Here is a 17,029-nt window from a genome sequence, read left to right on the forward strand (position 1 = left end):
ACACAGGTTTACGAGGTTCAAGACACTCGGGATCACACTCCAACCCAGTAGGCGGCGACTATGCAACTGTTTGTTTGTAGCCAACCGTCGTAAAACGTCACGTAAAAAAGAAGAGCAGCCACATGGTTAGAAGCTTCGCGGGAATGAGCTATAATAAACAAATCCAGCAGACTGTCAGAATTTGATAGCCAAACCCCCAAATTTGGTTTGTGTTTCAATTGGTTGTTTAAACAAGTGAATGCATATTGTAACTGCAGCAGACTGGCATCGGCTACGGCTAAAATAAGGTTCATATTTATTTATTTTTATGATTTCCTAGTGCTGTGAAGTAGTTAGTATATAGTACGAGGTCGAGTTTAGGCTACTAAAGCTAGCACAAAAGCCCTTTACGGGCAAATTGGCTTGTAACTAGCTATCAATTTGTAAGCATTTTACAGAAGCTGTAACTTCAACTGAGTTTTTTCGAAGCATTATACAGTACACTGGAACACGATGGCAGAGAGACCCGAAGACCTCAATCTTCCCAACGCTGTCATTACGCGCATTATCAAGGAAGCGGTGAGTTCACGATGATTGTAGTCGGTACGTGAAAGGTCCCAAAACGTAGCATCTATTGATGTGAAGCCTTTCTCTTCAACCTATGAGCAATGAGCCAGCTACAAATATATGTGGCATCACTGACAACTTGTGTGCCAAGGTGGTGGCTAGCTAACTAGCTAGCAGTAGCTGGTTGCCTTGTTATGTACAGTCTGTATCTTGTTTGGTTGATGGTACCCAATACTCCTTTGAACAGCTTCCAGACGGAGTAAATGTGTCTAAAGAAGCCAGACGAGCCATCTCTCAAGCTGCTAGTGTGTTCGTCCTCTATGCAACATCATGGTAACTAGAAGTGCCTCAAACAGTGACAATATATTTTGACAAATTGTAGCATATCCATGAATACATAAACGATTTGTTTAACATTTGTTTCTCAATTAATCACAGTGCAAACAATTTTGCTATGAAAGCAAAGAGGAAAACTCTAAATGCGGGGGACGTAATGGCAGCAATGGAGGAGATGGAGTTTGAACGCTTTTTACAGCCTCTGCGTGAAGCTTTGGAGGGTGAGTGTTTCAAAGGATTCTTGACATATCAACAACTATGTCAAACAACTTAGTTTTTCACTTAGTCACTTCTAGTTAGCTGGGTTTGAACTGTACCATTTAGGTACTCAGGGGGTTACGCTTGTTGTGTGTTGATACGTTGCCATTTGTAGAGGCCAGTCCTGTGCATACCTGCTACTTAACATTAAAAACATTATTCAAATGCAGCTCACAAGAAGGGTCTGAAGGGAAAGAAAGAAGCATCAGAACAGAAGCGCAAGGACAAGGAGAAAAAGACTGACACGGAGGAGCATGACAAGAGTAGGGAAGAGGAGGATGATGAAGAGCACATGGATGAAGAGCAGGAAGCTGAGAATGAAGCAGAAGAAGTTGAAAACTGAAGACTGGCAAACAGCAGTGATGACATTTTGGTTGAAATCATATAAGTGCACATTTTCTGTATCCCTAGTTTTCCATAAATACCAGATGTCTGTAACTCTGTAAACTATTGCTACAGCCAATGAGACGACTTATTAGGCAAGGGACAGAACCTGCACCACTAATCGGATGGGCTTAAATCTCTACAAAAGTTTATGTAGGCAAGGACAATTGGGTCATGTCTCTTGTCTGACTTACTACTTGGTTACTTGGTCACCTAAGTTTAACCTGTAAATACTTTTCACTTAAAATGGTACAAATGTATATGGACGTTTGTGAAAATGATTGCCATAAATTGGTTTACTAATGTTTCTCAGCGATGGCTCATTTGGAAATTCTCAGTTCAGGGACAATTGTTAAATTGACCTAATGGAACATCTGGTGTCAAGTTTTGGACAATTAACTGCCACAGGGCTTAGTTTTTGATGTACATATGGATTTGAAATACATTTGTACTTGTAGCATATAATATGCACTTCCTTTTTCAATAAAAATGTTAAATGTCAGTTCTTTAACAAATAAATTGTCTACCTCACAATGAATGTAGCATATACTAATGCAGTGGTTCTCAACCCTGTCCTCAGGGACCCCCTGTCCTGCTTGTTTGAAATGTTCCCTGCTCCAACACTCCTGATTCAAATGCATGTTCGTTACCAGTCTTCTAAAGAGCTAGATAACCCTTTTATTTAAGTCAGGTGTGTTGGAGGGAAAAATCTAAAACATGCAGGACAGGGGGTCCCTGAGGACAGGGTTGAGAACCACTGTACTAATGTACACAGGTTAACTCCTAGTCTCTCTCTATCAAAGCATTTACTGAATCATTACCAAAAAGCATCACTTTGGAATCATGCAAAACAACTTGCACTTCATTTTAGAAACACTTTATTCATTTGATGTTACTCTGATGGGCACTCCACTTTGCCACTGTTGATGTCTTCAATGACATCATGGGGAGGGCGGCCATCAATTGTGCAACCCACAGACTGGGCTGTACCGAGAATCTCTTTGATGGTTCCTGAAAATAAAAAAGCAATAAACACCAATGTACAGCTTAAGAGCTTCAGCCTGGAATTGCCAATTGTCCCCTCATGCATTAGACCAATAGTCTTCAACCCTGGTCCTCAGGCACTCCCTGGCCTGTATGTTTTTGCATTTTCCCCTGCTCCAACACACCTGATTTTAAGGAATGGGCGGTTGTGTATTTCAGCAGAAGACTGATGGCAAACATTCATTTGAATTGGGTGTGTTGGAACAGGGAAACATCTAAAACGTGCAGGACCAGGGTTGAAGACTACTCTATTAAAATGACTGATGTGCCAACAATGACAGGGGTCTTACCAGAGAGCTCCCTGGCAATAGAGCGGTTCCTCATCACACGGGCAATGCCGACAATCTCGTCAAAAGTGACACTGCCACTGTGCTTAACTGGAAAAATAAGGAAGAATTGCTTGGATGGGTGCTAGACATACCTGAACTAACACTAGTTAGCAAGTGGACACAGGTCATCTACATTTGTCAAGTGTCCCAGACCTTGCGGCACAGAGTTGCCCACTGATTGGGCAGCCCTGTTTCTTAAGGCTGGGTTTCTCTTAGCCTCCACTGGACTTAACTCAATCACTCAAAGCAGACGAGCCTAGTGGCGGGAGGCTGGGGAGCAATGCAAGTTGATCCATAATAAGACTCCTCACACAGCAACTGAAACTGGTGTTTCCTACTGACTGGACTTTAGGGTGACTTACTGTTCTTAACCTTCTTCCTGTCACGAGGAGGCTCCTTCAGGGCCTTGATGATCAGGGCCGAAGCAGAGGGTACCACTTCAACCTACACCAGAAATATGTTGAGACCAGAAGGCTGAAACAATTTCTTCAAACTAAAGGGATTTTAACAAGCAAGTATAATTGAGACCTACTGCAGCTTGTCTGTTCTGGATGGTCAGCTTGACTGTAATCCTCAGGCCCTTCCAGTCACCAGTTGCCTTCGCAATGTCGTCACCAACCTTTTTGGGAGACTAAAGCACAGCAGGAAGAAAATCATAAGAAAATGAACATTCATTAAGACCTAAAAAAAAAGGTACAATTCCGTCAATCTGAATCTTATTGGTTTTAATGTGTGACCAATATAAAAATAACTTCTCATTTATGGCAAACAATTTTAATGCAAGTTTTCATATCACAATATTTATCTTATAGTACTTTTCTCATATCTCTACCTCCATTTTATGCACCAACCCACCACAGCAAAATTATTGTTTGTATAACTCACTTGGCAATAAACCTGATTCTGATATTAGTACTTTAGTGGTTGATGTTCCAGACCTTTCGGCACAGAGTTGCCCATTAGTGTGGGCAGACCTGCTTCCTAGAGCTGGTTCCGTCTTAGCTTCCACTGGACTATGCTCAAGTCACAAAACAATGACAGGCATAGTGGCGGGAGGCTGGTGAACATTGATCGTACAATCTTCTGAATATATCCCTCACTTACCAGACCAAGTGGTCCAATTTTTGGGGCCAACGCTGAAGTGGCTCCAACTTCCCCTCCTGTGCATCTCATGTACACTGTCAAAACAAATTGTTTTCTTTCAATTATTCCTAGACAAGACTATTGTGCATAGACAGACGCACATGTAACAATCAATCCATATTCTGGATTATAATGTACAGTAGCATACTCTAACCCTATTGTGCTGTATTTTGTTGTGTCAATCAGAAAAACAATTTTCTAAAACTGAACTTGCAAAAAATAATTTTATAACTTTAATACAATGCTCCCTCTTTAGAACAACAAATGTATAGGTAATATTTTCAACATCCACAACTCACTACAAGTCCTTTAAGACTCAGGCTTACAGTAGGACCCAGGACTGAACGATGCCCGCACATCCTACATATTTTCCATAGTCTAGTCATGACGGTATATATGGATCCATGCATTCAGCCAATTTAGAATGAATTATGTATATTAAGCAATTAACTGCAAACGGAAAAGTAAAATATGCATTTGGTTGTCTATCTTCGAAAAACATGGGAGACTCGTCTCTCCACGCGTACTACTTTCAGTCTAAACTTAACAGAGCACCACGTGGATGACAGAATGTTGGGATAGCTGGAACGTTACCAGCATGACAGGCCCACAAATACTACCAAAACAAAAAACATCGAACATATTCCAAAAAAAGGATGACTGGGTAGAAGATGGATTCCCAAAACTAAAAACCGTCTCCATTTTGCGATGTAATCTGAAACAGAAGCTATTATACAGTAGAATCCACACATACCAACTTTAATCTCGGTAGGATCGAATTTGGGAGGCATGTTGGATTTGTAGAAATTGAGTTCAGTTCAGCTTGAATAAGTGAGGGTGTCGGATGAACCCGGATTCGGGACGACCGATTACTGTTGCACCTTCACCGTTAAAGTGAAAAAGAAAGGAAAGATGGAGGGACATCATTGGTAATATAAGAACGAAAAGTCACGCGAGATTTCGTCTGTTACTCCTTATTCTATGGTGTTGCATAACTAAACGACATTCAACGTTATTGGGGGATTACCGCCACCAACTGTTAGCTAACAGTAAAACGACATTACAATCCCATGTAGTTTGCTAGTCCTGCTAGCTTGCTTCTCACCCATTTTGATGGGTCATACAGTGGGTTCAAATTGTAAAAATAACATATATATTTATTTCGTGATATTTATTTTAAAATTTGGAAGCAATCAACAGGAAATTTGATTTAGCTTTCCCCTTCTGCCGCATAGGTAGCCTACTGTAAATCAGCTTGTCTAAAGCTAGTAGTACCTAACCCGTCTCCTCCCCTCTTCGTCTGGAACATGTTTCTTAGTTTCCGGGTAGTGGTCCAGTTGTTGTTAGCATAGCTATCAAAGAGAGGAAGGGAGAAGTTGGAAGAAGTTTTGGAACCAACAATGGTGGTTTATAGATATTTAGAATAACCATAATAATATAGTGATGGTATAAGCTAACTATTTCGCTAGTTATAATTGTCATCATAAAACGCTTGGTTGAATGTATTCGACGTGCTGTCATCATTCCCGTCAAGAGATATCCAAGGTTGGTGTAACAGATTAGACCAGATAGTTAGTCTAGAATCTAGCTAGATATAAAATATTGCACGAGCCAACGTTTACAAATTAAACAACATAGCTAGTTATCTTGCCAGATTGCCATCTCTTTGCTTAAAAAATGAAAAATGACATCTACTGTGCTACAGTCTGTAGAGAAATGCTTCAATTCGGCCAATTTGTGAATCCAAACACAACCAAATCTGTTTGAACGCCGTGAGCCAACATACTGGCTACACGACCACTTGTTTTCAATATCATGAGGACAAAAAACATGAAGAATTTGCTGCTTGCTAGCATCTAGAATTATGTAGCTAATGATGCATTGTAGTCAAATGACTATTTGGATGGCTCCAGAAAAAAATATAAACGTAATAGCCTAAGCTTACCAGCTAAAAGAGTATAGGCTAATGGCAATGGTAACACAATACATAATTATGTTGTGCTTCTTTATCTACAGTATTGGTGTGAACTTCCATGACATTTTCTAAACCTAACCAGAACTGACCGGCAAAGGAAAGGACGCCGATTAAGACAGGCTGTCAGACACATAAAGCCCACCAGTGGATCAGGTGGATGTAAAAATGCCTTTATTCTTTAGAAAGAGGAAACCAAGCGAGGACTCCAAAAAACGTCTGGAATACCAGATAACTCTGGTGTGTATGTGTGACAGAGAGAGATTGAAATGAAGAGTGAAAATATGTGTGGATGCTGGTTTATCTTTCCATGTTCTAAAAATACCTTTGTCTTCCAATTGTTGACAGTCTAAAGCAGCAGGGGCTGATGACATTCTTGACATCTCAATTTGCGAACTCTCTGAGGTGAGTGCTGCTTCTGTTATGTACACAGTGCTGTTAAAATGTATTCGCCACCTATATGAACCTCTAGGTTGTTTGTTGTGCATTTTCACATATCATTTGGTTGGAAAGAAAAGGAGTCTGAAGATAAAAAAGGACCAATAATTCACTGAAGTTTCATTTGGTCGTTGTGTGCAATGTAATGAAGCCTGCATGTTTTAAGTGAAAAAAGGTATTGCCCCCTGCCAGGTAACATCATATGTCTTTCATAATAATAATAATAAATGAATTACTTTGACAATAGAGTAACAATAATGGCTTGGGTATCCTTTGCAGGTTCCTAGTAGTGCCATCTCCATATGCAAGGTGCTACAGAAGAAGGTATGTTCTTTGAAGTCTCTTTCTAGATAGGATGGGTAAATATACCACCATGTTAATGAAGGGTACTGTCCTGTGCAGTTACAACTTCTAGACAGTATGTAGACATTACTGATTAGTTGCAGCTGCAGACATTCTGTAGGGGTAAAAATATATGTCTAGACAAGATAATATAATTTTTCCTCTAGGCATGAAATTCTATGGTGGCAAGTCTTTGAACAAAAGCATCATATAAACAAGGCGATAGGCACTCACATCACTGTGATCTTATTCCCCACCCAGGTCTTTATTCTCCATGGCAATGAGCTGAAATCTCTGGTGCCCAAAGGCTGCTGTATCAACTCTCTTGCAACCCTAAAGGTAGATAAAGTGTTAAACTGGACCAACATTTTGTCAGAAGCCAAACCACATTTCATACAATAAAACACAACAAAGTAAATAATAGAAGAAAGTACATATTAATCTGTATGTCACATGCAATATTTACAGTGCATTCAGATTTGTTTTACTCAACCACCATCTATGTAGAGAAACTCAAAAGGAGGGTATTATTTAGAAAGGCTGAGCGATATAAAAGGCTATTAAGCGCTTGATAGTGTGTGAGTAACCACATTTTTTCCCTTCTCTCGCTCGCACGCCCACTCTCTTTCTTTCAGGTCTTGGATTTACATGATAATCAGCTGACCTCTCTGCCTCATGATATTGGTCAACTGTCATCCCTGCAGGTATAATTCCATCTGCATTATTCAGACTCCTGAACTTGTTCCACAACTTTGTTAAAAAGGCATGGGATTGTTGGCTGTTTATTTATTTTGGCACACATTTTTGCCGTAATTTTTTATACCATTGTTTAATTTTTTTCAAACACAGTAAAATAAAAGTTTAATTGCTTTAGCAACAGTAAATGTTTTCCAGCAGTGGTAGGCATGGTATTAAATATACAGATACTTCCATTTTATACATGGTTCTTAAATGTATTCTGCATTCTACATTGTTAATCAACAAGACTGCACTTAACATGGAACTATAAATATTAACAGTTAACATAAAATATAAGGATCTTTATGGGTAAATGACACTCGTGGTTGGGCATTTTGTCCTCCCAGGTGCTTAATGTGGAGAATAATCTGTTGAAGGCCCTGCCGGAGGGCATTGGGGATCTCCGTTTTCTGCAAACGCTCAACGTTAAAGGTGAGGGATCTGATTGTTGGCTTGGTGTACAGTATCCAGGCTATACTCAGGCCTGGAAGCCATTCTGAGTCAACTTTTGTAGAAAACACAGTTCAGAATTATTCTAGGGAGCAATGGATCCATGTTGTATTTTACGTGTGCGGCTGTGTGTTGGTGTTGAAAGGTTTTGCTCACTGCTTGTCTGTACAGGAAACCACCTCAGTGAGTTGCCCATCTCTGTTGGACAAATGAGCAGCCTGCGTAATATGGACATCAGTGAGAACACCATCAGGGAGCTGCCTCAGATCCTGGCCCGCGTCCGTACTCTGGAAGTGTGTGTTTGTTTGTTTGTTTGTTTGTTTATCCAAGGGAGTTGCCTTGTTTTATTACTAATACCTAATAACTTTAAGTAACAGCTGTGTGGGGATGTGTGTGTATTTGCTTGTGTTCCATGTTAGAGCCTGACGCTGGATGCTGCGGAGATGTCCTATCCTCCTGCCTCAGTGTGTATCAGGGGAACGGCGGACATCCAACAGTTCCTCTGCACTGGTCAGATCATTTATCTCGGAACCGTCATTTACATGTTGCATATTTATTAGGAAAGCAATGAAAATTTCCTTTCATCTTCTGCTACTTAATTTAAGCTAAATCTTAAGTGGTTAGTGGTTAGTTATTATATGTATTATATGTAGTTATCAATAAATGAATTGTATTACCTACATTTTGAATACAGTTAAATGCTTACACATTCTACTGAATGGAACACAATGCACTTCTTCACACATTTGCATTTTAGAATTGGGAGAAGAATACTCTCCGCCGTCTCAGTACCTGCTGCCTGTACTGGAAAATGACTGTGGAAACCAGAACTCTGACACTGTGGATGGTCTGGACCTGGCCTGGCAGGTTGGTTTACCCATCTAGTCACACCAACACTTCACTTTTGTTGTCTTTCACTCATTCTTCTCTCTCACACCGTATTTCATACTCTCTATTTAGCTTCAAATGTGTAATTTATTTACCTAGGACACCATGACAGTAGTAATCTCACTAAACATCAAAAATAATGATACCATATGGCAGATTACTGGTTAGATGCTAACAACATTTGGTTGTCTCAGTACTTGTACTCTGTGCAATAACAATAAAGTTGAATTGAATCTAATCAAATTGCTTCTCCTCCCCTCTGTGTTTTACAGAGCAAGTTCAACGACTACGAGAAGAGAAAGGTACAGGAATACAGGAAGAGAGACTTTCTGTTCATGAAATGCCATAGTAATCCAGACCTGTAGCTGAACTCAAGCATGTTTCACTTCCTTTATTATTATGCTGAATTAAATACAATTTAAAAAGAAATGTACTCCATACAGTTGTGCACATACCAGTAGGCGTTAGCATGCTTAGTAAGTGCAGACATGCTTAGCTTAAATATTGATAAATGTAACTACCTCTTTTTCTTGAGAGGATCTCTAATCTTATCATGACTGAATAGGTTAAATACTTTGCTCCTTTACATGGATTGGACCATTTCTGTAATTTACAAGAAACAATAGCAAAATGATTAGAATTGGATCCATGTTCGATGTATTTCTGGTTACCAACCAAGATTACTTACCCAAGCTCTCTCCCTGTCTCTCTGTCTATGTCTCTGTCCACTGTCACGCACGCCTACACACACATACACCTACACACACGCACGCACGCCTACACACACACACACGCCTACACACACGCCTACACACACACAGCAGGAGAAGCAGCAGGAGAAGCTTGCCTTTGAGCGTGAGCTGCAAGAGAAGCAAAAAGAACACACTCACCTACTGTTGATGAATAATAATCAGAAGGAGGGCATCCTACAGTCAGTCCGACAGGTATACCAACAGACACACACACACATAAGTTGATGTGAGTTGATGTTTGCCATCTTTATGTTCAAAATCAGTGGTTAAACATGACTAACAGTAGTGTTGGATTCAAGCTTTCACCTTGGATGTTTTGTCTCCCAAAAGAAATGGTTACACCAAAGCCTGTCCAACTCCCTGTTCTCCCTCCCTGCAGGAGCAGGAGCGTCTTGAGATGGGCGTGTCCCTGCAGCAGAGGTCCCAGGAGGCAGAAAGGCAAAGGATTCTGGGAAAAGTCAGGCAAGCTGAGACAGATGTCATTAGCCGCATCAGTAACCTGCTACTCGATAACAAGCGGTGAGGGTAATGTGTTTGTGTGCACACAGTGTGTTGTGTGCGTGCTATGGGATTGCACATATCAATCAAACAATCAGTCAATATTTATTTATGGAGCACGTTTGAAAACAACCATGGTTGACCAAAGTGCTGTACAGGAGGTAAAAATAATCATTGCTGAAAAATGAAGCCTAAACAATATAGCTAAAAGTAGAGAAAGCAAGCATAAAACAGTACACAAACAATGTAATTGTAATTTCAATTTCTGTGTTATTTGTCCAATGTCTTGTGTTTGTATTCTGTTCCAGGCAGATCAAGAGTGCAGAGTTCCTCCAATCCTTGGAGGAGAATCGGTAACTGGGAGAGCTTGTATTATTGATTGGCAGTATAGTAATCTGATACCATGCAAAGTTAACTTCCACCATGTGGAAATTACAATTTTAAAGTCCCTTAAAGGATGTAATAATATTTACCCCCCTATAACTACAGGATGCGTATGGAGTACCTGGCTGCTATTACTCAGGAAGAATCTGATTGTCTGAGGAGGAAGGAAGTGGCAGGTAAACTTGCAAAGTAGTTCTGGACTTTCTCTATTATCTTGTGTCTCCCCCAGCCTTTCTCAACCTCTGACCTTGTCACCGCCCCCTGTGCACCCATCTCTCTTTCACTTGCTTATGACCTCTTCTCTTCCTCCCTCATTCCCTCCAGTGGCCATGCAGAAGATGCTATCAGAGAGCTGCTCCGTGCGTCTGTTACAGCAGGCAAGCGATTGGCGCAGACAGAGCCTGGTCACAGAAGCCTGCAGGAGGTCAGATGTACACTCACACACACAGGCATGCATGCATGCAGCATAACTACCTGGATACCGTTTGTGTCCACAGCCTAAGATGTGGTAGTTCTCTATGCCAGTAGAGTAAGTTTGCTGCCTAGAAACGAACATGTCATTGCTAGCTAGCATGCACTCATTTGTCTCTCTGTTTCTCTGTCTCTTCTTATGTAGTATGGAAAATCAGGACAGGAAGTGTGATCTTGTGCTTTCGCTCCAACAGCTTGACAAATCAAAAGCCATTGCCCACATCCTTCAAGAGGTGACGACATACCCACCTCACACTGCACACACACACAAATACACAAGACACTCACACACAAATACGTTCATGTTTGTGTACATGTATGCCTACACACAAACGCAGTGCCTCAAACATAAAATTGAGAATAAAACCTGAAACGACGACCAGGCTGTATATAGCAGTCAACACCTGCGACAAAAAAGACCCCCCCGACCATTAGCCAACATAAAAGAGGAGCATGGTCATATATCCTTTTACGATCCTCCGTTCAATCTCTTCTCGGTATTGAACGTTGCTCTTTGTGGCCCTCTGCAGCAGGAGGTGCAGAAGACGGCCTTCCAGGCCCTGCAGCTTCAGAAGGACAGCGTGCACGGCTACATCCGCCAGCAGGTACGCCGGACAGCTGACACCCACTCATTTCTAAACTACTCAACAAAACATAAACACAAATTAATCACTATCAGTCCCTGTTGAATTGATTTAGCGCCACTAAAACCCACAAATATTTCATGTAGGTTTAGTTAACCTCAGTTTTCCCTCTTCGAAGGCTGTTCAGTGGCTGTCAGGTGAGCTAAACTGTGGCCTCAGTGCTCCAATTTCCAGTCTCATTTGATGGGTAGAGAAATCATCTCTGATAACAAATACCCTGAGGTTTCTAATGGGATTATGAAACTCAGACCAAATCATCCATGCACATCCTCCACCATGTCATTTTCACCTCGTTGCTTAACCACGAGACAGCCAATCCCCTACTACCTTTCTTGCCCCTTTCATCCAATTAGCTTCTTTGAATTTATTTTGTTTACACCGGTGTGATTTACACGCCATTGTATCAAGTTAATTTATCTGCCTTTAAATTCCTTTTATCAGATATAAATATGTAAGAATACCACCAATATATTTCCAGGACATCAGGTCTACAAGAAAATGAATAGTGAAAGAATATTTGATGAAAATAATTCACATATATAATAAATTGTATCACTGAAAGGTAGTTATTCCAAGCAAAAATCTGACCAGGATTAACCAAGATCTTGTGGTACATGAGGAGATCATATCTTCGTTCCACGTCTAGCAGAGGAACTGGAGGAACTAGTGGAATTATGTAGAGAAAATTATCATGAAAGAAGTAGCTTTTATTTAATCAGCTGTAGCAGAAGACAAACTCAGTCCAGCCCAGTTGTCCGCTTTTCACCCAAACCCCATGTTATCTCTGTCTTTAGATCAGGCTAATAGAAGGTGAGCTAATGCGAGTGACTAAACTGGAGGTCAAGCGACGCACTCTGGACACTGACAACCTGCAGGTATGTTTGTGTGGAGACAAATAGCTGAAAACAAAAACCCTCATCCGTCACCTCTTTTACCCTGAATGTGCCCCTTTTTGTATTCAAGATTTGCCTTTTTTATTATTACGCATTTTTACGCCATGAGAACATTTCACGCCATTGTGAGGAAAAAAGGGGGGGGGGGTGGAGAAGGAGGAAAGAGTATTCATACAGTCCATTAAAATGTTTTAGTGGTCACAGTCTGAGCCTCAGTCTTTGTATATCAAACTAGTCCTTTAACTGATCAAAGTAATTAAAACCAGCCCTTTTTGCTACGTTATTCGGTATCACATCGATAGGAGAGAGATGTTTTGGAAATATGCACAGGTTGTTCCTAAAGAGGTGTGTGTTCAGGAGGTGTTGTCAGATCAACGCTCCGCTCTCAGTGACCTGCTCCAGCAGCTGCTCAAACAAAAGGGCCAACGAGAGGTGGAGCTCCAGCATGTTCTGGTGAGTCACCTGGGGTCAGCATTTCTACATTGGAGTGAGACTGAACCAAGCACCACTGAACCTATTTCTATAGCATCATGGGAGACCTGTGTCCACCCCAACCCCCTAATATGTATGTGTGTATGTCTGTGTCTTTTAGGCAGAGATGGAGAGGAAGAGCGAGTCAAATCAGCAGAACTACTGGATGATCCAATATCAGAGACTGCTGGACACCAAACCTCTGTCACTGCGCTTGCAGGTGCTCAATAGCCACCATCTCTTACCAGCCTTTCTCAAAGGCTCCCTCCACGCTCACTCCAGCAGATTGGATGATACCATCTTCTCTGTCTCCTCTACTCAACCCCCCCCCCTCTCTCTCTTTCTCTCTCTCCCCCTCTCTCTCTCACCCTCTCTCTCACTCACTTTCTCTCTACCTCCCTTACTCTCTCTTCCTAAACCAGGAGGCGGGTGTGGAGAAGGAGTTGGTGACGCTGTTGTACAAGCTGTCAGCCCAGCACTACCTCCCCATCATGGCCCACCACAGAGTCACGGCAGAGGCCTTGCGCCACATGACCGACAGAGACCTCACCAAGGTGTGTGTGTATGAGAGCATGCTTCCTATCACGAGTACCTGTATCTGTGTGTGTACGTTAATGTTGGCTCAGAGTTAACGACTGAAAGAGCAGCACCACAGGTGTGGTGCTTATTTTTTAAGCAGTAGAATGGGTGTGTAGGCATATACCGTACGTTCTGTATTGACTTGTTTAAGCGCATGGATGAACGAAGGAAACAATGGAATGAGATAAACAACCTCACTGTATTGTTGACAGCTGGGCATCAGTGAGGTGGGAGTCCAGAAAGCTCTTCTAAACTGGGCCAGAGAGCATCCTGCCACACCCCCTGAAGGTCCATACCATCTTTTTACACACACTGTTGTTCCTGATGATTCCTGGTGATTTGGATGTTATGTCATATTGTTAACCTACTTCCTATACTGATTGGAGTCCAACTATTACATATAATGAATCCTTACTACCTCATCTGTGTCCTCATGCAGGCACCTCCAAGACAGTCCAGCTTGAGGACGAGGCTGGACCGTCCCCTCCCCTCCCCCGGGCACCCACCCAGACCTCCACCCCTCCCTTGACTCCTGGCACCCCTGGGACCCCTGTTACCCCCTCAGCCCCCTGCCCTGTGGATGCACCAGGCAGCTCAGAGTGTGTGGTCTGCATGGAGACTGAGGTACGGTGTGTGTGTTTGGGTGGGGGGGGGGGAATGCCTCTTCCGTGCACAGCTGCGTGCACAACACTACTTATGTTTCGGGCTAGTTGTTAACACTTTATTATGTCTTTTTTTCTCTCTTTCTCTCTCTTCCTCCAGTCTCGGGTCATCTTTCTGCCCTGCGGCCATGTCTGCTGTTGCCAGACGTGCAACCAAGCCATCCAGAACTGCCCTCTGTGTCGCAGTAACATCTCCCAGCGGGTACGCATCTATCACAGTTAGGTTCCTCCAGGCCCGCTAACGATGCTGATGGCCCTGAACCCGACACGGACACATTCAAATAAGATCTGTCAAGACTACGCATTTGCACACTGTACACTTAACTCTACAGACATGGGTGGGTGTGGCACGATATGCTCGTCATTTTTGTGTCATAAACAGAAAGGCCACAGTGCAGGAGGTTTGAAACATCCATGGACCTGGACAGGTTAGAAAGATGATGAATTTTCTCAACTTTGTAATCCATATAACGGACATTATGAAACTCAAGCTGTTCAATTTAAGAAATCAAATTGACTAGTTTATAGGGATTTCTGTAAAAAGATGGCATAGTGAGAATGTGGCATAAGACGTCGGTCTGAATTGTATGTTGTCAGTCACGCGCCAACCTAAATTAGGGGCATCAGAAAATATATCACTATAAATATACCTAGTAATTAGATGTCATCTGCTTGTGTATAGAATCCCTTGGAATAATAAACTACTAAATTTGGGAATTTGGGTGTAGGTCAGTGACTGCTGATCACTTTAAATAAAGGTATCTGCTAAATGGATGCACTTTTATTATATTACATGACTTGTATTAACCATCTAACCTTATTAACTCTTCCTTTCACTATACAACAATAACAACTTATGCATGACTGTTTGTAATCGCCCTGTGATCTAGTATTAAATAGGATGAGGAGAGAGGGATGAACGAGAGTGTGAAGAGAGAGGGGAGAGTTTGAGAGGATATTCTTCTTTCCCTTGGTTAAGAAGATCTTTCATCATGGTGAACCAAATCACTGGTTAGTCAAATAAGGGGTAAAAATAAGGGGTACTTACTTTGGTTGCTCTATAGAGCATCAAGACACTTTGATGGCCAAAAGTAGATCTGGACACCCCTTCAATTGAGTGGATTCAGCTATTCTAGATTCATCCATTGCTGACCAATGTACAAAATTCAGGACACTGCCAAGCAATCTAGACGGTAGAACGTGGAGCCATCATAGGATGCTTCCTTTCCATCATGTCAGTTGGTCCATTTCTGCCCTGCTAGAGCTGCCTTTTGATGTCTAATCGCCAAGCAGCATTCGTGCCCATCTTCAAGTTCCAACAGCCTTCCCAGGAGAGTGGAGGTTGTCAGAGCAGTACAATGGGGCACCATCTCCATATGAATGCTCAGGATTTTGGAATGAGATGTTCCATCAGCAGGTGTCCACAAACTGAGTAGGTGTCCACATACTTTTGGCCACATAGCATATCAGTGGATCGATTTGTTTTGTTGGATGCAATTTTGATTTATTTATGACTTCAAAGGGATAGAGTCTTGTGACTATTTGGCATCTGTTAGACTGTTTTATGCCTTGGTCACACACCTGGACCTAACTGTAGCGTGCCTTTTCCCCACTAATCCCACCACACCTTCGGAATGAAAGTGTGTATGTGTCTGTCACATCTAATGCTGCAACCTTTAATGCTTTGTCCTCTATATCGTTGGTCAGTCGCTAACCTATTTGTATGCACTTTTCTATCCGTCACTATTCAAGTGCGCTTAGTCATTCATAACTTGGCATGCGACAGGAAATAACGGACATTAATATTGTATGTTATGTCGACAAAAATATTGTATGTAATCTCGACAAAGAACAATCTGTGTAAAAATAGATGCAGGATTGCAATCCATTGAATAGTGTTAATTGTGAAATATGGTAGATTGTTATTTATTTTTTATGTGGTCATGTAAATGTGTCTTATTCTGAATGTTACTTTCAAGTCCAAGAATATTAAAATAGTAATAATAATACATTTTATTTTGGGGGCGCCTTTCAGGCCACAAGGACATCTTACAGAAAATGAGCCTGTATAGGTTCAAAACAGTGGAGGTAAAAAAACAAGCCTCAAATTGGGACAGATCCAATATATAAACTTGGAAAGTCATCAATGGTGATGCAGAGGTTTTGCTGTTTGGAGAGTGTGGATTTGGCGCTGATGAGAATGACCTCTATATGGCCTATATATATATAAGATGGCGTAATGTCAACCAAACCCAACCACCACCACACTATCTTTCTCACACATACATACAGAGTTATCTTTCCTGCGCTTGTATCTTGTGCATATCACTTATTACCACACATATGTACTGTATCGTATATGCATTTATTTATCACAGTATGCTGAAATGTAAACTAATTGTTGAATTATTGAAGCACTGCACAAACAGACAGTGTTAAATGCCCTTTTTTTCTTTAAAACATGAATGGAAATCATGAATGCATGTGTTAACAATCAGACTATGATATGGGTTAAATGTTGAGTACATCTACATTTTATCTACTCTAAAAATAGCCCTGTATATGTCATGAGTTTTATTAATTTGGTTAAAAAAAATCAGTTCCTTTTCACAATTGTTATTTGCTATTATATCACTTGGATGAAGATGTTATGGCAAGATATAAAAAAAGTTAATGTTGTTGACATCTTTCTTTAGTAGTAGGCTATATTATTTGTGTGATGTGAAAACCTGCTATGGGAAAATAAATGTGCTTTCCCCATTCCATGTCTTTGCTTCGATTTTTCCAACCAATTTTATCATGCTAAA

General features: G+C 41.3%; 3 protein-coding genes and 2 non-coding genes across 8 annotated transcripts; 2 read left to right on the plus strand and 3 right to left on the minus strand.

Annotated features, from left to right (window-relative positions):
* Window positions 1-105: 105 nt before the first annotated feature.
* On the plus strand, window positions 106-2,026 carry pole3 (polymerase (DNA directed), epsilon 3 (p17 subunit)). 3 transcript variants are annotated; one of them, XM_047045763.1, is made up of 5 exons: window positions 108-287; window positions 428-558; window positions 794-879; window positions 985-1,103; window positions 1,311-2,026. In XM_047045763.1, exons 2-5 carry the CDS (start codon window positions 493-495, stop codon window positions 1,481-1,483), a joined length of 444 nt encoding a protein of 147 aa, XP_046901719.1. In that variant the 5' UTR covers window positions 108-287; window positions 428-492; the 3' UTR covers window positions 1,484-2,026. The 3 variants fall into 3 exon arrangements, with proteins under 3 accessions (XP_046901717.1, XP_046901719.1, XP_046901718.1); XM_047045762.1 differs by having other exon boundaries at window positions 469-558; XM_047045761.1 differs by having other exon boundaries at window positions 106-558.
* Window positions 2,027-2,385: 359 nt separating this feature from the next.
* Window positions 2,386-4,962, minus strand: rpl12 (ribosomal protein L12). The gene is made up of 6 exons (XM_047045760.1): window positions 4,795-4,962; window positions 4,002-4,075; window positions 3,430-3,528; window positions 3,260-3,341; window positions 2,859-2,945; window positions 2,386-2,535 (listed from the first exon to the last, which is right to left on the minus strand). The coding sequence occupies exons 1-6, from the start codon at window positions 4,829-4,831 to the stop codon at window positions 2,417-2,419; spliced, it is 498 nt and encodes a 165-aa protein (XP_046901716.1). The 5' UTR covers window positions 4,832-4,962; the 3' UTR covers window positions 2,386-2,416.
* Window positions 3,038-3,164, minus strand: LOC124484848. The gene has a single exon (XR_006958010.1). It is a non-coding gene; the product is annotated as a small nucleolar RNA SNORA65 (small nucleolar RNA).
* Window positions 3,823-3,951, minus strand: LOC124484849. Its single transcript, XR_006958011.1, has one exon. It is a non-coding gene; the product is annotated as a small nucleolar RNA SNORA65 (small nucleolar RNA).
* Window positions 4,963-5,337: 375 nt separating the features above from the next.
* Window positions 5,338-16,984, plus strand: lrsam1 (leucine rich repeat and sterile alpha motif containing 1). 2 transcript variants are annotated; one of them, XM_047045096.1, is made up of 25 exons: window positions 5,338-5,585; window positions 6,057-6,252; window positions 6,361-6,417; window positions 6,730-6,774; window positions 7,054-7,131; window positions 7,428-7,496; window positions 7,878-7,962; window positions 8,152-8,273; window positions 8,400-8,490; window positions 8,738-8,847; window positions 9,141-9,170; window positions 9,690-9,812; window positions 10,000-10,139; window positions 10,427-10,471; window positions 10,608-10,678; window positions 10,827-10,926; window positions 11,119-11,206; window positions 11,504-11,578; window positions 12,412-12,492; window positions 12,841-12,963; window positions 13,103-13,201; window positions 13,404-13,535; window positions 13,773-13,848; window positions 14,000-14,184; window positions 14,323-16,984. In XM_047045096.1, exons 2-25 carry the CDS (start codon window positions 6,181-6,183, stop codon window positions 14,443-14,445), a joined length of 2,220 nt encoding a protein of 739 aa, XP_046901052.1. In that variant the 5' UTR covers window positions 5,338-5,585; window positions 6,057-6,180; the 3' UTR covers window positions 14,446-16,984. The 2 variants fall into 2 exon arrangements, with proteins under 2 accessions (XP_046901052.1, XP_046901053.1); XM_047045097.1 differs by having other exon boundaries at window positions 12,868-12,963.
* The last annotated feature ends 45 nt before the right edge of the window (window positions 16,985-17,029 follow it).

The sequence above is a fragment of the Hypomesus transpacificus genome, chromosome 22 (assembly GCF_021917145.1).
Source record: "Hypomesus transpacificus isolate Combined female chromosome 22, fHypTra1, whole genome shotgun sequence".
Taxonomy (NCBI): domain Eukaryota; kingdom Metazoa; phylum Chordata; class Actinopteri; order Osmeriformes; family Osmeridae; genus Hypomesus; species Hypomesus transpacificus.